Source organism: Capsicum annuum, chromosome 8 (assembly GCF_002878395.1).
Source record: "Capsicum annuum cultivar UCD-10X-F1 chromosome 8, UCD10Xv1.1, whole genome shotgun sequence".
NCBI lineage: Eukaryota > Viridiplantae > Streptophyta > Magnoliopsida > Solanales > Solanaceae > Capsicum > Capsicum annuum.
The window spans coordinates 159,504,629-159,527,090 of NC_061118.1; the positions used below are offsets into that span (position 1 = coordinate 159,504,629).

A 22,462-nucleotide genomic window follows, 5' to 3' on the forward strand; every position below is an offset into this window, starting at 1 on the left:
ATTTTCCTCTATAATATACGAGCAATTTCATGCCCAAAGATTGCTTGTTCTGTATTGGCTTAGAATTATGTTGTGGGCTTTGTTTATTTGATTAGTTGCAGAGATTTGGCAATTAATGTTTGATTTTACAGTTTTGAAGCAGTATAAGACATCCATGGCGATTTCATTGATTATAAGAGAAAGATGTTAGTGTTTGATGCATAAGTATGTGTATTCTAGATTGATGGTTACTTTTTTTAGAAATTTATTTCTGATGGTAATGAAAATAGTTCTCTTTTATAGGACAAAGAGTAACTGGGGTTTCTGAACCTAACGAAGCTAAGGTCTCGCAGGCTAGGAAAAGACAAGGAGATATGCAGTATGCAGGAATGAAGGCCCAATTCGATGCATTACTTGCTTCGCGGTAGATTCCCCCTTGTCCCGGTGATGCAGTTCGTCCTCCTCAACTTTTCCAGTCTCTACCTATTTCACATGGAGTATATGATCAATACAGAGATGTGAGTGAGGAGCCCAGCAGTGATGAAGATAATGAGGATTATTACGTGGACAATGCACCACCATATTGTTAAAGTTGAGTGTTGTGTTAGATAATCTAAACTATGTACTCTATGGTGGTTTATTTTAATTATTAAGTGTTTTTGAATGCATCATAACTTTGAAGTAGTCTAATCAATAGTATTGTATAAATAACTTGAATTCTATGTTCTTTTGTTCAATTTCAAGGTTACTTTAAAGTTGATTTTTATTTAGTGTTCATCGGATTAGTACTTGTGTTGTAGTTTGATTGACTAGTGGGAGCTCTTGGAACTCGATTTAGTTGATTAGATTGTATGTACTATTGAATTGAATTAAAATGACAGGTATTATAAAAGTTGTTATTGCTATCAATTTTTTATTGTAGAAAAAAGACCTCATGAGGTCACTATTTTGCATTTTTATTTTTCAAGAAATGAACAAAAACGACCTCAGGAGGTCTATTTTTCGCAAGTTTATTATCTAGGCACTCAAACAAGAGACTGCAAGAGGTCGCTTATTTTTTAAATAAATATTTATGATAAAAATAAACAAATAATAGTCACCTGATGAGGTGTCTTTTAATTAAAAAATAAAAAATAAAATCAAATAGAGACCTTATGAGGTCTTTTTTAATAAAATAATAACAATTATTAAAAAATAGTTTAGCGACCTCATGAGGTCTCTTTCTAGAAAATTTTAAAAATAATCTAGTGACCTCGTGAGGTAGCTTTCAAACGACCTCATGAGGTCTCTTACAAAAAGAGACCTATGTTTTAGAGACCATCAGTTGAGGTCGCTTTTTTAGGGAAAGAGACCTCATGAGGTCTCTTTTTTAGGTTTCTTTTTACAACTTTTTTAGTAGTGTAAAATTAAGAAATAATTAAGGTTGTCACATTGTTTTTTTGATGAAATTACTGTAAAATCCGGCCATAGTATTTTTTGTAATGACCAGACCAAAGTAAAATGATTTTTGTGTAATAAATGATAGAAAAATGACTTTTGTGTAATAGACACAAGGCTAGGGGCTCATTTGTTTACACTTAATGGAGGTCTGAATCTGAATGGTTCAGACTTCAGACCATTAAGTACATTTGTTTTTAATTAAGACTTTAGCTCTTAATAAGTCTGAATAGGTCTTAATCATTCAAATCTAGAATCAAGTCTTAATAGTTCTGAAGACATATTATGGTGCTGGATAATATTCACCACTCTATTCATAATCAACAGTCACCACGACTAACCACCTCTGCCACCGGCATCATTATCAACCACCCACCACCACCACCAACCACCTCCACCATCACAATCACCATCGACAATAAATATCGTTACCAACCACTATTGTTGACCGTTACCACACCTACTAACTCTATCATTCTAATTATATTCCTCACCACTGTCAACACCACCACCATCATCAACTACTACCGGTCAATCCCTACTACTGACTAACTCATCTATCACAACTAGCACCACCACTAACTACCACTAATACATCACAATCTCCATACATTCTTTGACCGTCATCACCATTGTCGCTAGTATCGCCACATCTACCACCACTTCAACCACTACTATCACTATAATTTATCTCCACTAACAATCATCTCCACCATCACAAAAAATAATATTTTCAACTACCAACTAGCACCAACAAATCGTCAACCATCATACATTCATGTTTCAGTCAGCACAATCAACACCTCAAACTACTAATATCAAGCAACGTCATATCACAACCACCACCACCATCATAACAGTCACTACAATATCAACCATCGCAACTATTACCACTAACATTATTAATCACTAACATCAATCATTGTCACCACAACCACCATTCTAAACCATCTCCACTTCCACTAACAAACATAAATATTTTTTCTCAATCAAATAATAATTTTGTTGCATTAAATTACATTTTAATATATAATTAATTTGTTATTTAAATTTTATTTTTTATGTTTTATTTTATTATATATACAAATAATTTTTTTTGCACATTCAGATGTTGAAAAATAAAGAGTCTCATTCAGTTTTCAGATCCAGAGACAACATCTTAATCATTCAGATGAACATTCAGATTCAGACATCTGAATCTTAAAAAAAATCAAATGCAACCTTAAGTGAACATGAATGAAATTGGTATTCAATAGATGTTCTACACCTATGTCAATCTAATCTCTCTCTATATATAAAAGAGAATCAAGACCATGTTGATGTGGCATGTGTAAGAAGCCAGCATTTGCATTTATCTTTTTACTCATTTTTTTTGGATTTTTTAACTCATTTTTGGTGAAAAAATTAAGATAATCTACACATTTATTAGAGAAAGAGTCCCAATAAAGAATTACTGTTACACATGTTACGATATTTCACATTTCATATGAAGGGGAGAGTAATGAAGCCAAAGGCGGAGACGAAGCGAAAGCGGAAGAAGGAGTATCAAGAACCTCATGAGGATACAAAATTATTTGTTGGGAATTTACCTTATGATGTAGATAGTGAAGGGTTGATTCAACTTTTCCAACAGGCTGGTGTTGTTGAGATTGTTGAGGTAATAATGTTTCAAGTTTTGAGCCTTTCTTACAAAAGAATGAAAAATTAAAGCTTTATTATTTGTGGAACTGAATTTTTTTTGTAGGTTATTTATAATAGGTAGATTGATCGGAGTCGTGGGTTCGGATTTGTGACGATGAGCAATGTTGAAGAAGCTGAGAAAGTTGTAGTGTTGTACAACCGTTATGTGAGTTATATTTGTCCTTTTTATTTGATTGAACAATGATGAGATTAGTCGATTGCTATTGTTTTGATTGAGCTGTAATTTAATTTATTGAAAGTAGATAAAGAACAGTTATGTTAAATCTGTGGGTTTTGTTGGTCGATCTATTTTGTTACTAGCTGATTGTTATTGTTGTTAGTGTTATTTCTATACTGCTATTTCTTCCTTTATTAGGACTGCTTTGGATTGTGTACTTGAGCTAAGGGTCTGTCGAAAATAACCTATTTACATCCAAGCTAGAAGAGGTAAGGTCTGTGTATACTCTACCCTCCCCATGCTACACTTTGAGGGAATGCTCCAATTTACTTTGAATTGAAGCTAGCGGAGCATATCTTTAGATGAAATTAGGCACAAGAACAAGTGTTATTCTGATCTTGCTACACGTGTGTCAAAAGGATCTGTAGCTGGTAGATGCCATAAGAGTAATTTGTTAGGACCAAATGTCTTGATCAATATGGTAAATGATGCAAGAAAACTTATCTGTGATCTGAATGACAATTGATAAATGATAAACTTATCTGGTAAATATGGTAAATGATGCAAGAAAACTTATCTGTAATTTTCTCTTCTCACTTAATGTTCTTATGGCCAGAGAGTACTGACAAAGACTACATCAGAGTTAGCGGCTTCACTTTCTTTAGCAGCAGCGAGAAGAATTGTGGAGCCAGATGAGTTCATGAGAGCTAGCAAATATGAAGGATGGCTTCCACACTTGTACGAAAATGTTTAATTCTATTTATTGTGTCTTCTCAGGCCTATAATTAAATTCTTTTGGTCTGAAACTTCGCTGATTTCCTTGGAATTCTCTTCCAGGTTTGTGGGGAACTTGCTTAAAGGACAAACTGTTGGTGTAATAGGGGCTGGCCATATTGGATCGGCTTATGCCAGAATGATGGTAATCAGCTAATGTTTTACCCTCTACATGGTTATTCTTATGCTTTCTTTTAGGACAACCTTCTTCGCTTTCAAAGTTTCGTCTTCACCGAAAAGGATTAGTTGATTGTAAATTTGCTATGTTAACTGAAAAAACTTAGGTGTTTTATTGTAATTGGTTGAAGGCTTCAAAATGAATTTGATATACTATGACTTGTACCAATCTACCCGTCCAAAAAAATTTGTGACAGGAATGTTTTGATCAGACTGTTACATCAAAAATCTTCTCAAGCTCATTACATGTACTTATGCTTTCCCACTTTTTTTAGCCTATGTTCAGTTTCTGAAAGTCAATGGTGAACAACCTGTAACATGGAAAAGAGCTTCATCCATGGAAGAGGTCCTCCGAGAGGCTGATGTGGTAATTATCTACATCAAAAGTGCACTATTAGATTTCTTATTCAATTATCTGTATACATTTCTCATTCATGTTCTTATCTCTTATCAAAACGCTTCTCTAGACAATTCTTCATCCAGTTCTTGATAAAACAACTTACCACTTTGTGAACAAAGAACGGCTAGCAATGATGAAGAAGGTAATAATATTTGGAAGACTATCTATTTTGCTTGCTGATTTACATAAAATATAATATCTTGATATTACTCAACTCAAACTTGTAGGAAGCAATACTTGTGAACTGTAGTAGGGGGCCTGTGATTGATGAAGTAGCTCTTGTTGAGCATCTGAGGGAAAATCCCATGTTCCGTGTTGGCCTTGATGTCTTTGAGGTAATAACCATAGTAATCTGTTCTTTTTGGTCATCCCATTCTCCTGTTATGAACATGTTAAAGGCAAATGCAAGGTCAATGTGAAATTGTTATGTCACACGCCATTTCTACCAAGCAAAAAGCTCGCAAAAAATAACTTACTCATGTAGAGTTTAGGATGCTTTCCCTTTTAAAATGATATGCAGAAACATAGGGCCTGAAGATGTGCAAGTGAAAGTTTTGTACTGTGGACTTTGTCATAGTGATCTTCACCAAGTTAAAAATGATCTTGGCATGTCCAACTACCCTTTGGTTCCTGGGTATTTTCTATTTTCCATCACATTTTTTTCAGTATCTATACTTGTTATATGGTGAATTAGCACATATATGCCTTGTTTTTTGTGTCCCACTTGGTATTTGGTGCTCGTTTGGTGCCCTATAAAATATTAAAATTTGGATTTGCTCTTGAAAATTTCATTAGGTGTAAGTGTTGCTCGAACTCGAATCTCAAACTTCTGATTATCTTGATAAAGTACTTACTGTTTCACCATAATACTTATCAGTACAAATATGTCTTTCTATAGTTTAAGAATTATTACTTATTAGACAAGTGTTTACTCAGTTGGTAAAGCACTTTACCTGTAAAAGAATGCTATTTCAAACTGGAGAGTTGAAGTAATTTTTGAGTCGATCTTATGACTATAGTAAAAGTTGTTGCCTTATTAAGGAGATTCAATTATTAATATGCATACAAAAAATGCTTTTAATTTATTTATGCATTTATAAGTTCTTAATGGAGAAATAGTGAACTCCACTGTATGTAGCTCGGCAATGGGTAAGTGGTGACCATTGTAGATCCCTTTGGAGTGGGAAAGGGGGGGGGGGGGGAATTTGGTAAACTAGAGGGTAAAAAACACGCTTAAATATTTTGATTTTTGAGTTTCATACCTGAACTATTATGTGCGAGTTTTCTATCTATTATCGTCAACTCTTTACTAAAATACGCCTAACTATCAATCAATTCACTTTTCTTACCTTAACAATTGATAGTTGAGGTGTGTTTTGATAAGTAGTTGAGGATAATTCAAGTGGTAAACTTGCAAAACTGATAGTTCAGATATGAAACTCAAAAAATCGAGATATTTTTTTTTCTGCCCTTCACTCTTAATTAGAAGGAAAAACTGGGTTTATCTGTGAGGTCAATTTTCATTCTACTATTTTTCAACAATAAAATGCTGCTCTCTGAATTTATGTTTGATGTCAATTTTAATTTTCTTGGTAGACCCAAAGGAATGCCATTTTGAGGTAGCAATTCAAGCATTTGGACAATCTAATTATAGTAGTATAAATTTGTACTCATATCTTAGCCACTAAATAAATCAACTTAATGTTGTGGTCCTTGTGTTGTCTTAGGATGGGCCTTACAGAAACCTGGTCTTGCAAACATGAAGAATGTTGTTGTGGTACCCCACACAACTACTGCTTCTAAGGTAATCTAATGTATTTATTTGTGCTAAAATAAGCAACTTTCTGCTATGACAACTACTTCCCATCTAATTCGGCAATTCTCATAATTTTTTATCGTGTTGCCAATTCGTAAGAAAAAAACTAAATCTCCAGAATTCGAAATGTAGTGGACTCGCGAGGGCATGGCTACATTGGCTGCTCTGAATATCCTGGTACCAAATTTTAAATTGAAATTATGGATACATTTATGCTAAAAATTACAGTGAACATAGCGACTCTGTTGTGCTTTGGATTCTGAATGTTGCATATGTTTGTTGATGATGTTACAGGAAAAAATTAAAGGGTACCCAATTTGGAGTAATCCAAACATCGTGGAAGCATTCTTAGATGAGAATTCACCGCCCCCTGCTGCATGCCCGAGCATTGCGAATTCAAAAGCTTTAGGTAACTAATTCATGTATGCAATTTGTGAGAGATTCAAATTTGTGCCTATTTGCTAAAAATACAAATTGCTTTCCTATTGCAGGCTTGCTTGTTTCAAAGCTGTGAATTTGGAATGTTTAAATAATCAACATATGCCAGATTGTTGGAAATTTAAGAATTGGAGATGTCTTTTAAGATTGAAAATGAGCTGATAATGTTTGAAAACTTTGATGTATCATGTATCACTCATTTGTCTATATTGGTTTTACACGATTTGCTAATAATTAGGACACACATTTTTCACAAGATTTCTAATTTTTAAAACTGTTCTCCTGATGCGATATTTGTAAAATAAGCTTTACTCTTTTTGAGGTAAACATAATTAATTCCATGTCTTGGGTTCTATAGTAAGTGATTAAATTATTTCTTTTGGTTCTCCTATGTTTTGTACAATAGAACATAACTCTAATTTTTGCAGCTTTCTTGGGTGATTGAACATTCTGTCAGGAGCTTTCATGATACACTAATTCTAAAGTTATAAATATGTTCTATTTTGGTTTGAAATATTTGAGTGGGTCGTGAAAACAGGGGGCATATTTTTCCTTACACCATTGCGGAACATACTGTAATCATCTTTATGATAAATAGACCTTTAAGCAATGTCATAAAAAAGGACCTTTAAGCAATGTCTATTCTGTAGATTGTTTGTGCATGTGTTTTTGGGTTAAAGGAAGGACGACATGTTGGAAGATGTGTTGCGTGTTTTTGTATTTGTAACACCCCGCAAAAAAATCGTCCATGCGTTAACTCGTGGTAATATGCTCTTAGAGTTAAATGACTAGAATTGTGTCAAAGAAGCTTAGTCTCATTTTTAACTTCCAAAGTGAGTAAAGTTTAAACCATATATATAATTTCCCTAGTTTTGACTTTTTATCGTGTGAAAAATTAAATGAGCTTTCAATCGATATAAGACTCGCCCAAATTCGATACCCGGGTAAAAGTTATGGCTGATTTAAGTTCTAGTTGTAAAACACCGTCATTTGGTGCTTAGCGCGTCACGGAGGGGGCCTATTTAGAAATTGTCAAATTCCAGTAGCATAACGCGATTGTGGCGCGTCGCATTGAAGTTTCAGGTCCCAACCAGTGGGACAACGCAATGGCTCTGCGTCGCCGTGACCTTAAGAATCCCACTCGTCAATTTCCAGTGAGCCACCGCGATTGTGGTGCATCGCGGTGGCCCATGAAATCGGGCTCCCAGTTATATTTATAGTTCGTCTCATTAAGGGTATATTGGGTATTTTCCACCCCCTTATCAGCCTAAACACGAGATTTAATCCCAAATAACCTCATTATTGATATTTTCATCAAAAATCATCAATAACACTCCTTAGGGTTTCAAACAAGAAAACCCAAATAACTCAAGATTTAACCGTGGGTTTTCAAGATTGATTGAAGATTTAGAATCACCAAATCGTAGGTTTCAAGAATCATCCATCAAATTTTTAAATTGAGGTACGTGAGGTTTATCCTAAAAACTACATGGGCTTGTAAACACTAGAACATGATTTAAAGATTTTCAAGCAAGAATTTAGAAAGGGTTTTTTGAAATACATGAATTATTATGCATTATGAATGTTTAATTGCATTGTTGATTTGATCTTTAGGCCTTTCCCCCTTAAATTGATTTACATGTATATGTATATGTATGAAAATTTAGATTTAAGATTGTTTGAGAGCACAACTTATGAAATCCCTCTCTTGTGATGACTTTAAGTTTATGATCTTAATGTGAAGGATTTGAAATGCATGATTTATGGCTTGAAATTTGTTTACTCAAATACCATAGTATTTTGAGCATGATTTAGAGATTTAAGAGAGGGAGTTTGTTGATGTAAATGTATTTGGTTAAAAGAGAAAGATTTGCATGAGATTAAGAGATTTGACATGACCACCTTGCATCATTGAAAGTTTGACAAAGAGAGTTGCATACATGTGTTTACATGAGTTTTAGAGAAAGAGTTCTTTGAAATGATTTATTGATATGGTGGTCTTGGATTTATGTTTTGAAAACAGAGATTGTAATATACTAATAATGGCTCAGAGATGTGACTTGCAAGTCAATGGTATGACGATACCATAAGTATGTATGCCATAACAGAGTATGTTTTCAGATTTTGATTTTAGAGAATGCATGTTTTAAAGAGTTAAAAACTGGGCTTAAAGAGGGTTAGGTGGTTACCCGAATAAGGTTTGAGTTCAAGTAACTGTTAGCCTAAAATCGTGATTTGCCGATCCGGGTATATTATTTTTACGCTGGCGACAGCCGTGTGGCATAGTAGAGTTAGAGACTCCAACCCTTGCGGCACACTTGGGTTGGAGGCTTCCCCGCCGAGTTAATGGCGGATTCCATATAGCCCGTGGAATTTCAGAGTTGTAGGGCATACCACCCGGCGCAGAAGTAAAACTAAGAGTGTCTCGAAGTTCAGAAAACTAAGAGTGTCTCGAAGTTCAGATGAATTTACAGAGTCTTTCGAAAATGCCCATGAGATTTCTTACTATCTGATATGTTTATCAACTGTTTTAAATTGCTCTCATATATGTTGAATATAAACTAATATTTTGGATCTGCTCTGCGTACCAATACATCTGTATTGACCCCTACCTCCCAGGTTCGGAGGCTCAGTCCAAGGGTCCGGCTAATCAGTAGAGTATTCCAGAGAGAAGTGATCTGTTCAGTGGTGAGCCTTCTTTGTTCCAGAAGGCCTGTAATTTTAGATTATGTTATTCCGTTGGTTTGGTCTACTGAGGGCCTTGTCCCAATTTTCAGAATAATTTTGAGATATAGTAGAGATTTCGCAGACTGAGTTAGATCTTATTCAGATGTTTTGAATTGCAGTTTTCTTTCTTATGTCTTGAAATCTAGAGTTAATGACCATGTTTCCGTATCAGATTATATTTTTGCATTTTCTTTTATGATATGAATGTTGTGCATGATTGCCAGATCAGATAGAGTAGGACGTCCGGGCCTTCATGGTTCGGGATGTCCGTCATGGCCAGACCTTCGTTCGGATCGTGACAGTATTAGATGTTATACCTGTGATAATACATAAATGACTTTGAGGAGGGTAATGATCTTGACATCACAAGTTTAAATACGCCAAAAAATTAATATTATCAATAGTTAAACGTAACCTTCCTGAATGTAATTTAATTTGAGTTCTATCTAATTTAATACTATTTCTAAATCTCTGGGTTTTTTTTCTAAATCTATGTTAACATTCACATTGTTAAATGAATTCAAATGGAGAAAAAAAAATGAATCCAAATGTATTTTATTTATAAGTGTTTTTATTTTCATTAAAAAAGAGAATAATTTTAAATATGTTCGCGCGGGCATGTTACCTAGTTGGATACTATACAAGTTCTTTAGTTTAGACAAGTGAAATCAGACCGTAGATAAGAATACTTTTACGTACATATTTTCATTAAATGAATAATAGAAACTAAAATTAAAAACCACCTAAAATGAAAATAATATGTATAAAACCTTTTTTTTTTTTTTTCAAAAAAAGGTCTAAAAACTTATTTTGTCCCTCCAACCCACACAATATGTTCAACAAGAATTTCACATCATACAAAATTCTAATTAATTTTGAACACATCTTCTAGAAAAAATCCAAAAATGTAGTATATGTTGTCGGACCATCTTGTAATTTATTTACCTTTTTTCCTCATCGAAGACAAAAAATATATTAGTGATAGCCATATGCTTCCAAATTATTTTGTTTATATAAATTATACAACTGGTATCAACTCAAGCTTATCATTTTTTTTTTTTTTGAGATATTTTAGATCTTGGAAAAACTAGATGAATAACCGAAACATTAACTGCGATAAAAGTAATTTATAATTTAAATTCAACAACTTTTTGGTCACTTAATTATGAGGAAGAAGTTGTGTATAAACTTAGTGGACATTTAATTATGAATATTATTCACAATATTTATGAATATTATATTTTTACTTTATTTCAAAATATTTGTTTAGTCATAAATATTTCAAAATAAGTTTTCACAATATTTAGATTTTTATCACTATTTGTGGATTCATTTTTGACCCTTTTTATTTTATTGTTTTAAATAAATTTTTAATTATCATAAAATAACTCAATTTTCATAAAAACTCTTGTTTTCAAAAAAAATTATTTCACTTTCATATTTTTTAAAACTTTAAAAGTATCCTATTTCAAAAATACTATGATCAAACACAACTTTAATTCTATTTTCATCTTTTAAAATATAAAATAAAATGAATATGCTTTTGATTTTGATGACGAAACGCCTACTGAGATTTTATGAAACTGGGAAGAAATGTATATCTCCTAGAATGAATACATTTCATTCGTTAGAAAAATCTAGGCCAAAGGCATCGACAGACACTCAAATTTGTTGTCAAAATTTATTTAGACACCTCAACTATGACCTGTACCTATTAAACCCCTAACCCCCGAATATTGATTCAAATTGGACATTTTTTACCTACATGGCACTGCGCGTGTTGTGTAATCTCGAGAGGCGTGTGAAGAGTAATTTTTTTATTAAGTTACGAATAGAAAAGTGCCAAGTGTCACTGAGGGCCCCATTTTTTTTTTTTATAAAACTAAATTAAAAAACAAAAAGCCTCCAACATATTTTTAATAAAATAAATTTCTTTTAAAAAAACCTCCAACATAATTCCTACCCCCCCCAACCCCCCCAACCCCCGGCCTCCGCCCCCAAATACCCCTATTTCATCTTCTTCACCATTCTTCTTCTTCATTCTTTTTTTTTTTGCTAAACTTAATTTTCCTACCATTTTTTTTAATTTTTCTCCTTTCTTGTTCTTACTTTTGAATTTGATTTAATTTTTTTTTTGTTAATCTTATTCTTTTCCGCCATTAGTGTGCCGAAAAAAATGAAAGTTCACCGGAAAAAGTAAAAGTTTACTACATTTGAATTGTTGAATTTTCAACATATTATTCATAACAAGAGTCAATGTATGTAAATTCATGTAAATAACAACAACAACAAAAAAAATTTAGTCAAAAAAAATGAAAGTTTGCAGTGAAGAGGGATGGAGTGATGATGACAACTATGTGTGTGTGTGAAGACGTCGGGACAGGGGGTGAAGAAGACGACGATTGGATGGGTGGGGATGCTTGAAGACGTGGGGGTGTGGTGAAGAAGACGACAATGGGGGTGGGGGTGTTTTTTTTTTTTTTTTTTTTAAATTAAGAAATTATTATTAAATAAGTAATTAAATAAAAATAGAAAATATCAACAATTTCATGTATAATTTTATTTTGCCACGTATTTTTTTTTTAATTGAAAATTTTTTCCACGTCATCGCGTGAGTGCAATACATACTTCAGTCTTTTGCTGATTGACAAAAAAAAAAAGACCAATTGAATTAAAGTTTGAGGGGTTTAGAGGTCTGATAGATACAGACTATAGTTAAGGTATTTAAGTATGTCTATTGATGCGTATTGCCAAAAATCTACATAGCTATTTACATGATGGTGACTTCGTTCACTTGCATCAACATATTGACACACTATCAGTGAGCTAGTGAGAATGACACAACTCTGGTCCACATGCCACTACCATAGCTTCCAGGAATGGTGTTTGATAGATATCTTTCTATTCATTGAAGTAGTAGATATTCGAGATTATTTTAGGTATTACTTATTTATCTTATTATAATATTAGTTAACATCAAATAGCCTAGGTAATAAAGAAAGTTGCGAGGTTATTTTAGATATTTCTTACTTATTCAGCTATATTTAATTTGCTAATATCAAATTGCCTAAATTTGAAATTTCCATGTTATTACACTTTGTGATTCAATGATGCAAGTATGCAATTATTTATGAAAACTATTTTTTTAAAAGAAAATAATGACAAGACAAACTTGGTATACCATTTTTAGTATTGTCAAATACATAAAATATTATAAATTAATCTAAAATGACTAAAGCTACAAAATTTGACTTATTATAGAGGAAGGTATTTTCATGAAAAATATTTTTTTGAAACCTCAATAATACAATGCATTCAATATAATTCAACAAAGAAAGTTTAGGAAGATAGATTGAACACAAATCTTACTTAAATTTGTGAATTAAAAAGATTATTTTTATTAATATAATATAATATAATTAATTAAAAGAAGAGATGAAAAGAGGAAAGGCGAGTCGGAAAAGGGTCGTAGTTGTGGTAAGCAAAACATTTGGTATATGTTACAACTCTTTCTTGTTCCCCTAACGCTCAATTTTCCCCCCCACCCCGATCTACCAACTACTATACTAAATTCCCCCCACCACAGCCCAGCTGTTGTCATCTTCTTTCTGTGTTTCTCATTCTTCCTCTTCCTCTTCTCTTCTCTTCTCTTTATCTCTCACTTCATCACCACCGACAGATCTTCAATTTCTTCACAGATCTTCTTCACACACTGCACGCCCACACTTGTTGAAGTGTATGTTTTAAACCCACAAACCCACAACCCACCCACCTGGGTCTTGTTCCTTTTTTGCCACTGAAGTGGTAATTTCGAATTCTGGGTGTATGATGATGGAGTAGTGCTTGCTGTTTAGGGTTTAAGTTTTTTTTTTTTTTTACTTTATCTGGATTGGGGGTTTATTATTGATGGCGTCGGAGCTTGTGGGTGTTAGTTCTACTCAGAGCTGGAAAGATATGTACAGAGGCATGTCATCTGATAATATTAAAGGATTGGTTCTTGCATTGTCTTCTAGTATATTCATTGGTGCTAGCTTCATCGTTAAGAAAAAGGGATTAAAGAAAGCTGGTGCTTCTGGCGTCAGGGCTGGTAACTGCTTGCTACCTTCTCTCCTTAAGGATTATTCAATTTTTCAAAAGAAAACTACTTGCTTTATGCTTAATTTTCTAGTGTGTTTTAGTTTGTATGTGCTGAGATCGTGAGTTATCATGTAGATGTGTGAAATAAAGTGACATTTTCAGATTTTGTTGTTAATCACTGGAATGGAATGAGCCCAAATTGAGAGAATGAATTATAACTATCAACAAATAGTTTGGGATTTGAATGGAATGCGCGCACCTCGGCTAATTCCGCAAAGAAACTTGCCCCCTTCCACCAACAACAGTGCCCAGTAACACCGTCCAAGGCTAAATGATGGGAGGAAATCACCTAGTGTTATGTCTCTGCTAAGATTTGAACCCGAACCTCATGGTGCTCAGTCCACTTTATTGATCGCAAGGCCACACCCTTGGCTGCGGGATTGGTGCCAATTGTTTGCCTACAACATTTGTTTGGATGGTACTGCTTGGAGTAATAAATGGTCTCGAACTGCTTCATATTAATGGCCCGTAACGTGTGCTTCAAAAGTTCTGACATGTGGAGTTCGTTCTTTCATTTGACATTTAATTGTGTTCCGGGTTTATATGTTTTTATTAAAGGAGGGTTCTGGTAGGTTAACTGCTAGCATAAAAACGGTATAAGCAAGAATCTAAGACATGATTAATTATCTTTCCATCATCAGTTTGGTTTACAATTGATGATGTTCTTATGTTCATTTTTAGATGCACATTTTCTGTGACTTGACATTGATGTATTTTTACAGGAGTTGGAGGATACTCGTACCTTTTTGAGCCACTCTGGTGGGTGGGCATGGCAACTAGTGAGTTACATTACTATTCTTGCTTGTGATATATTACCTTTGTGGATTTAATTGGCCTATAACCCTCCTTTTAAGATTAGAAAGAGTGGAACAGGCCCTATTTTGCAATGAGATTTGGGCTGCTGCTTTCCTTCAATTCGCATATTCATTACAATTAAATGACGTTCTTTGGCTTCTATTGGAGTTCAGTTGACCAAACTATAATGGCCCTTGATGATGGTTGCCATTTTACTTCTCGTGTTCTCATGGTTGCTTTTAGGCACGACCTTAATTAATAAATATGCTCTAGACCTTAATTAATAAATATGCTTTTAGTTACTCATCAAAAAATAAAGACTCTTTTAGTTGTTTGTATAGCAGTCCTTTACGAGGGAGCTCCATGGATTCTCTTTACTTGGCCTTCTGTCAAAACTTTTTTGAAAATGAATTATTAGAAGTGTTATTTAATGTTCATGATCATTTGATTAACTAATTGGAAGGTGCAGTCCCCTTTCCATCCACCTGTTTAATTGCTAGTTTGGTAGGTTTCGATAATGGCTTTCTAACTAAACTGAATGTTTGGACTCAGGTGTAAAAAATGTGATCGTATCCAATCTCCCCCTGGAAAAAAAAACGCAATGAAAACTGTAGGAGAAAGTTTTTTATCAGGTGTTCGTAGAAAGTTAGTTTTTTATCAGGTGTTCGTAGAACCTTGTTTCTCATTGTTCTTTATGCTTTTTTAAAGATACTTAGTGGAGCTCCGAACTATGTTGCACTTTTGTCCTGTCTGGCGTTCAAATGTTCCTTCAACGGTTTATTTCTCTTTTCATTTTATCTGAAGTGTGTTTAATCCCATTGGATATAGGCTTTTAACATTTAGCTCTATTCCAACAGTGATTGTTGGAGAGGTTGCTAATTTTGCAGCTTATGCATTTGCCCCTGCCATTCTGGTGACTCCTCTTGGTGCTCTCAGTATTATAATAAGGTATTGTGTAAGTTTAATAACTAATTCAAATTTTGACTTTTATAGTCTTGATGATGTCTGTAAATTCCAGTGCTGTCCTTGCACATATTATATTGCGAGAGAGGCTACACACATTTGGAATTCTAGGTTGTGCCTTATGTGTTGTTGGTTCCATCACTATTGTGTTGCATGCTCCACAAGAACGTCAGATCGAATCTGTGACGGAAGTGTGGGATCTTGCTACTGAGCCAGGTAATTTCTTATTTCATATGATTTGTGATGTTAGCTGCTTGTTTTATCTTTAATCTAATCGAATCTGTGACGGAAGTGTGGGATCTTGCTACTGAGCCAGGTAATTTCTTATTTCATATGATTTGTGATGTTAGCTGCTTGTTTTATCTTTAATCTAATCTACTATAGCTTAAGCACTTTTTTTTTAACTTTCTTGCAGCTTTTCTCTTCTATGCCGCTCTGGTGATAACAACTTCCCTAGTTCTCATATTTCACTATCTTCCACAATATGGGCAGACACACATTATGTTTTATATTGGAGTTTGCTCGCTAGTAGGTTCTTTATCGGTATGTGATTGTGACTATCTCCTATCTGAATGATGTTGCTTTTGGATTTTCCAATTTCGATGCGTGTATTTTCTGATAGAAGTTTCAGCTGCGGTATAACAGGTTATGAGTGTCAAAGCAATTGGCATTGCTTTGAAGTTGACATTATCAGGAATGAATCAATTAATATATCCACAGACTTGGGCGTTCACAATGATTGTCATTGTCTGTATTATCACACAAATGAATTACTTAAACAAGGTGAGAGTCATTCCTTCCTTTTCTCCTTGTTTGTCCTCAAAATTCTTCCAGTACTTCTGCATGCTGCAGTCCTAGACTCCCTACTTGCTCTTCCAACATAGTTGCATGTGGGTGAAGAGGGTTGGGTCAGACATTATTGGTTAATTGCTGAAATGAATATAAGCAATTAGAGTGCTAATCTGTTTATTTCTCTTAAAGGAGAATATCACCTCTCTGCTGTAATAACAAATCATTTTACAACTGACAACTCTTTATGATTTCAGTATATGTGATGTTCCTTTCTTTACCTTTTTGGTGAATTGTCAATGCAGGCCCTTGACACATTCAATACAGCTGTTGTCTCACCGATATACTATGTCATGTTTACTTCTTTAACTATTTTGGCCAGCGTCATCATGTTCAAGGTAACTCTGTTTCATTATGAATTGATTTTTCTGCCCTGGCCAATCTATTTATTCCAAAGAACGATATGAGTCCTAAAAGACTTGGAAGTCATCAAATATGGTCTCTCTATCTTTTTTTTTTTGTAGAAACTATGCACCTGGATCAAGCATTGTGTTGAACACATCCAATTGGCTAACCATTTATTAGATTTTTTGGTATTCCAAATGTTGAATGTGGGACGCCAATGTACTTGAGGCCTTGAGCAATTGGACTTGTTTTTGTATTTTCAATTTAAAATCCTTTTTCGAAGGGGAGCCTTGGAGTAACTGGTAAAGTTGCTGCCATGTGACCAGGAGGTTATGGGTTCAAGCCTTAGAAACAGCCTCTAGCAGAAATGCAGGGTAAGGCTGCGTACGATACACCCTTGTGGCATGGCCCTTCCCCGGACACTGCGCATAGCAGTAACTTTAGTGCACCGGGCTGCCCTTTTTTAATTTAAAATCTTTTTTCAGTCTGGGATGTGCTTCAAATTTTCTCATTCCTCATTGCTTGTGTGAACAGGACTGGGATAGGCAAAATCCAACACAAATAGTAACAGAATTGTGTGGGTTTGTGACTATTCTTTCTGGGACTTTTCTTCTTCACAAAACCAAAGACATGGTTGATGGTAAGCTCGTTGGGTTTTAAGTTGGTAGTATTGTATAAGTTATACTTGATACATTTACTTTATCGGTAGTTTCTAAGTAACATGCTCCGATATAGGTCCCCCAACGTTACCTGTGCGACTACCCAAGCACACAGATGATGAGGATGGTTTTGGACAAGAAGGTATTCCTTTGAAGCGGCAAGATTCTTTGAGATCATAGTAGTGTTCGCACAAATGAGGAGGATGGTTTTGGACAAGAAAGGTATTCCCTTGAAGCGGCAAGATTCTTTGAGATCATAGTGTGTGATATTTGTATTCCTCTTCCTCCCCCCCCCTTGCTTCTCTTTCTTTTCACCCTGGTTCAGGAAGCCATTTTAACTTCAGCCACGCAATCCCCTCATTTGTTCTTCCTCCAAGAAGAGACCACACAACCAATTGTATTCTATTGGACTGTTTTTTGTTATATGTAGTGAGAGTAACAAGGAAGAGCTTTTCTTACCATCCCTATAGCCATGAAATTGTACTGCCTAAAGTTGATTACTCTTTGCCAGTTATTAATTTACTCCAGAGCAACGTGGTAGGAATAGAACTACAATTGTTTCTCGAAAACAAACTAGTTTTTCATCATTCAGCAGTCCTTTACTGTAAAGAATCACAAGAATGCAAGCAGCTCGACTTTAACACGAAGATGTAGACCCATCAGAATTGTCTTTGTATTAAATGGGAGACGTCGAAGTAAGTTTGAAAAAAAAGTTGACCTATTGAACCAAGCCAATAAAAAATAGAACCAAATCGATTCTAGCATCAAATCTACTATCATATCCAAACCTGCCTAGTTGTGCGTTTGCACATTTGTTCTACTAATTTTTTTTTTTTTTTTTTTCATTGCGAAAGTTGAAAGGTTGGTGCATGAAAAATAATATTTCCCAATTCCATATTTCTAAAAATGAAATCCAGTATTACAAATTCTGAAATAGTATATGATGCCCAAATGAAAAATCTTGCCCTGTTTATCTCATACAAGCTATAGTCATCACCACTATTTATTTGCTAATGAAGTAAAAGTATGCGGCTGGTTTATGAAGTTCAATTGCAGCTATGTTACCCATGACATACAACTGAAATACATCCATAGATGTCATTCTCAACTTCTACAATCGGATTTTTTAAGAGACTTGCACATCCACGAACGAAACTAAACTCTAAAATAATCACTTAGGCAGTGATCCAGCTTTCTTGACTGCATTAAGAAGGTCCAAAAAGTAACAAGATGTTTGGTTCTGGGATATTCTGAGAAGCAACTCACTTTGGCTCCTCTGCTACGGAGAACAACCAAGATACTGTATTATCTGAGGTCTGAAGCCAAGTGTAGGCTTCAAACTTTATTTTTTCTGTATTTGCTTTAGCAACCCAGATAGAGAAGCACAGTGTGTTGACTTGTATTCACATTGCTCACAACAATATTTCAATGCTTCGATCACTTTTACACACCTATTAACACAGCAAAACAGGCAATAGTCAGTAGGAATATCCTACAGCAACTCTGTAATCGGGTTGAGCTAGTAGTAGCTTTCCAACTAGTCCTCGGGAATCTACAGGCTACTGCCTCTAGCTCACTGAATAAGCATGCTCGTAAAACATATATTGAACTTTAAAGAAGTACTAAGGGATGACATGTGCCTACGATCAATTAGCTAAAATTATAATACTGCATATGGAGACGGCACACCTAGAGGCTAGATGTAGAGCGCAGCTACAACTTAATTCCAAACTAGTTTAAGTAAAACCTTTGATACCTCTTCACAGCATCTTCCTAGAGAGTTTAAAGGTTTAATTCAACTAGACAAATGGCTATTCCCCTCTCTATGAGGAGGAGATATGAAAAATGCAATTTTTTCGTTAGTTAGGTTTTTTTCTTCTTTCTTATATGAAAGGGCATTGTATAGGTCTGAAACTTTCTTTATCAACTTTTGGATCCTGTGGTAACTAGAGGTCTTGCTCCATATCCAACTTTCTTGCACATACCCCCCCACATCAAGGATTCACAACCCTTGATAATGGCTCAATATAAGAAAAAATAAATTCCCAAACTAGTTAGGGTCGGGCAGTCAGCTCAGCTATTATATGAATCCTCAACATCTATTCTGCTCTAGTTGGACTCTTTTCAATTGAAATACTCAATAAAAAGAAAAAGAAGAAGCCTTCTTCTGATAAATACATATGTTTACAAATACAGACCTGGAGTAATTGTCTAGACGTAGAGTAATGTTAAGAATTTTTTTTCAGTAGCATCATCAGGCTATGAATCAAGTAGAAATACATGTATTGTATTCGAACCCTCGATAAATTTATCCATATTGGTATAGAAGTAGAAACATAGTTAATTGAATTTCCAGAACTATAAAAGATAGGTCCAACATAGCCACTAGCCCATAACAACAAAAATACTACAGAAAAAAAAAAAGAGGAAAGAAAGAGAGGGAGAGAGAGACCTTTGAGGAAGGAAATTGTTCTTGGAAAGACAAGCCTGAATATCGCAGGCCTGTTTCTTACACGGCTCTTTACTCGCTTGTGCCATTTCTTCCCCCTTTTCTCTTTCCGGGTTGTTTTCTATCTACTTTTCTAAATGGAAGCAGATACTAATGGGTATCAGATTCTTGATGTTTGTTTCAATTTTCAATGACTGCCATCATATGATATGTAAGGCTCTATTTGGGGCTCCGCTTGTTATCAAATTGGACGGCCCACTATTTCTTCGTGTCATTTACCCTTTTGGCCCATTTTCTGTCGGTCTTTCTCATTTCCGACGTCAAGACAAGTAGCTTTCTTGGTTGCTGAGATATAAATTGTATAAACAAACATAAATCCCGAAGATTGATGCCTAAAGACAAAAATTAATAATTAATCCATTTAGAAACATGTTTTTTTTTCCTGTCCATTCATACACTTTGGGGTCGATTAATTGGTAAAAGAGTTATTCTCGAATTATTAATTTCGAAATAGCTTACGATATCCCACTCTCAAGGAGAATAAGAAAAACAATACAATTCCGGGAGGACAAATCTCGAGATGAGTTATCCCATGCATTTTGTTCTAACCAAATCTGGGATAAGCTTCTCTTTTAAATTAATATCGGGATAAATTATTTTTATCCCTTCTACCAAACGACCCCTTAAATTGGTGTTTAGTTGTTTGGGGAATCGAGAACACTATTTCCGGGAAAATATATATTTTGAGTTTGTGTTCAGTTATAAATCACCAGAAGAACAGATTATGATAGAAGGCTATATTAATGGGAGGCTAATGGTGTTTGTTTTAAAAAATATTGAAAGAATATTAACTCTTTTTTTTTTTGTGTGTGTGTGTGAACGGTTTTACCTAGAACACAAAAGAAAGAAATTGCTTGTAAACTTCCAAAGGCCATATTCGTGTCCTATTACAATTGGGTTAGATCAAGTCACGCTAGAATATCAATTTACCGTCAAATTATATAAAATGTGTCTTTTCTGAGAGAAACTAAAAAGAGAATCACAATCACATAAATTGAGGCTAAAATGTTAAATCCATCAAAAATTTTCTTAGTAAGTTATTTCCAAATTTCAGCCGTCCTCTCTTTCCCAAGCTGTAATTGCACTAAGAGCAAGCATGTCACCTTCTAGGCGTTGACGAATAGTGTTACCCAAAACTTGTGCTATTGGGAGGTAGTAGGTGCCGAATACCAATAGAACAATTTACGTGTGCACAAGCTAGCCCAAAAATTACATTTACCCAAAAAAAGGTCTATTTAAATACCCCCATCGAAGTCCATGTCAATATAAATTGCTCATCATATATGCCTATCCGCGATTTTCCATTCACAGTCTAAAAAACTGAACCTACGTCATTGTAATTTAGCAGACGGAGGTGCATTACCTATAGCATGTGAGAGGCCTCTTCAACCCGCAACAAAGCACAACGCTGTCCGACTGCATAACCAAAACCTAAATAACCATTTTTCTAAGTTGTTTGAGTGTTTTGCGTATTAATCTCATTTGCATGCTATAGTTGAAGTAGCAATATAAACATTGCCAAGCATGCCAACTTGCAATAGACAAAAGAAAATCAAATAAGAACTACAAGAATCAATCGAGAACTGCCAGTAATAAAGGAAAATCAGACCACTGCTACTTTGTTCAAAGCAGAACATTTTCCCCTGTTCCTATACTCATTGCGCTTGCCCTGTATTTAGTTAATTTCATTTTTTTATACTCTTCCTGTCCTCTTCAATCATTCATCACCACTGCCCTTTTCTCGAACTTATTTCCCATTATTTAGATGTAATTCCCCTTATATGCCTCCCTTTAACTATCTTGGAATTTAGTTGCATGTATATGCACAACCACACCTAAGCAATGGGATGTGATCTCCCCTACACAGTTTGTCTGTGTTCAATCAGACCACATAACCACCCTATCCCTCGTACAGACACATATGGCTCCTTAAATGGTTCCTCTAGTGACGAAGATGGATTCCCTCCCCCCACCAATGCACATTAATGGCTTTGACAGAGGCATACATTGAAGCAAATTCCATTTCTTGTTTTTCCATCTACTGTTTCCTTGGAACTTATGTTTATTGCAACACCAAGTAAGCAAGCAAACTACAAAAGATGATCTACGAAGAACCTCCTTACTGATATGAAGTGACAAATAAGCTAGTCATGCACCCAAAGGTCAGTGCAAACTGAAATAGAGTTTGCAGCTCAAGAAGAACAATCACAGATTATTCGGGTACGTGATGAGACCTAAGATCCCTCAAGACTAACTTTCATTTAGTCTTCTTCGGTAGATGTCATCATTAGAACTTCTAACAGGTTCATCTCACTAAAATCCGAGTAACTATATAAACTTGTGTTGCGCCCATATTAACTGAATATGTTACGAGTCTCCTACCTCATAAAAGTGGTGGTTTTGCAGTGCAACCAAGATAGGTTTCATATTAAATTCTGCTCCATCATCATCAGAAGCAAAAAGTTATCAGCAGAACCAATAGTAGTCTCCGCTATCTTTTAAACTGTAAGTTAGGATGAATAGAACAAATTCCACGGCCTCACTATCACAAACTATAACACCAGCAAAATAATACAGGTGAATTAACTGTTTGACGATC

General features: G+C 34.8%; 2 protein-coding genes and 1 pseudogene across 3 annotated transcripts; 2 read left to right on the forward strand and 1 right to left on the reverse strand.

Annotated features, from left to right (window-relative positions):
- Nucleotides 1-2,917: 2,917 nt before the first annotated feature.
- Nucleotides 2,918-6,955, forward strand: LOC107879405 (annotated as a pseudogene).
- A 5,120-nt stretch (nucleotides 6,956-12,075) lies between these two features.
- LOC107839894 (probable magnesium transporter NIPA4) lies at nucleotides 12,076-17,815 on the forward strand. Of its 2 annotated transcripts, XM_047394841.1 has the most exons (10): nucleotides 13,060-13,693; nucleotides 14,466-14,522; nucleotides 15,396-15,486; nucleotides 15,557-15,717; nucleotides 15,794-15,817; nucleotides 15,917-16,044; nucleotides 16,147-16,284; nucleotides 16,596-16,688; nucleotides 17,230-17,335; nucleotides 17,431-17,815. In XM_047394841.1, exons 1-10 carry the CDS (start codon nucleotides 13,513-13,515, stop codon nucleotides 17,532-17,534), a joined length of 1,083 nt encoding a protein of 360 aa, XP_047250797.1. In that variant the 5' UTR covers nucleotides 13,060-13,512; the 3' UTR covers nucleotides 17,535-17,815. The 2 variants fall into 2 exon arrangements, with proteins under 2 accessions (XP_047250798.1, XP_047250797.1); XM_047394842.1 differs by lacking the exon at nucleotides 15,794-15,817 and having other exon boundaries at nucleotides 12,076-13,693.
- Nucleotides 17,816-18,220: 405 nt separating this feature from the next.
- Nucleotides 18,221-20,588, reverse strand: LOC107839895 (cx9C motif-containing protein 4). The gene is made up of 2 exons (XM_016683555.2): nucleotides 19,807-20,588; nucleotides 18,221-18,805 (listed from the first exon to the last, which is right to left on the reverse strand). Exons 1-2 carry the CDS (start codon nucleotides 19,890-19,892, stop codon nucleotides 18,697-18,699), a joined length of 195 nt encoding a protein of 64 aa, XP_016539041.1. The 5' UTR covers nucleotides 19,893-20,588; the 3' UTR covers nucleotides 18,221-18,696.
- Nucleotides 20,589-22,462: the final 1,874 nt, after the last annotated feature.

Excerpts from the sequence above, each read along its gene's own strand:
- LOC107839894 (XM_047394841.1), top strand. The coding sequence starts at position 13,513 with ATGGCGTCGGAGCTTGTGGGTGTTAGTTCTACTCAGAGCTGGAAAGAT. Across the intron at positions 13,694-14,465 it reads TGCTTCTGGCGTCAGGGCTG|GAGTTGGAGGATACTCGTAC; the intron begins GTAACTGCTTGC and ends GTATTTTTACAG. Across the intron at positions 15,487-15,556 it reads GCTCTCAGTATTATAATAAG|TGCTGTCCTTGCACATATTA; the intron begins GTATTGTGTAAG and ends TGTAAATTCCAG.
- LOC107839895 (XM_016683555.2), bottom strand. The coding sequence starts at position 19,892 with ATGGCACAAGCGAGTAAAGAGCCGTGTAAGAAACAGGCCTGCGATATT. Across the intron at positions 18,806-19,806 it reads AACAATTTCCTTCCTCAAAG|GTGTGTAAAAGTGATCGAAG; the intron begins GTCTCTCTCTCC and ends CTGTGTTAATAG.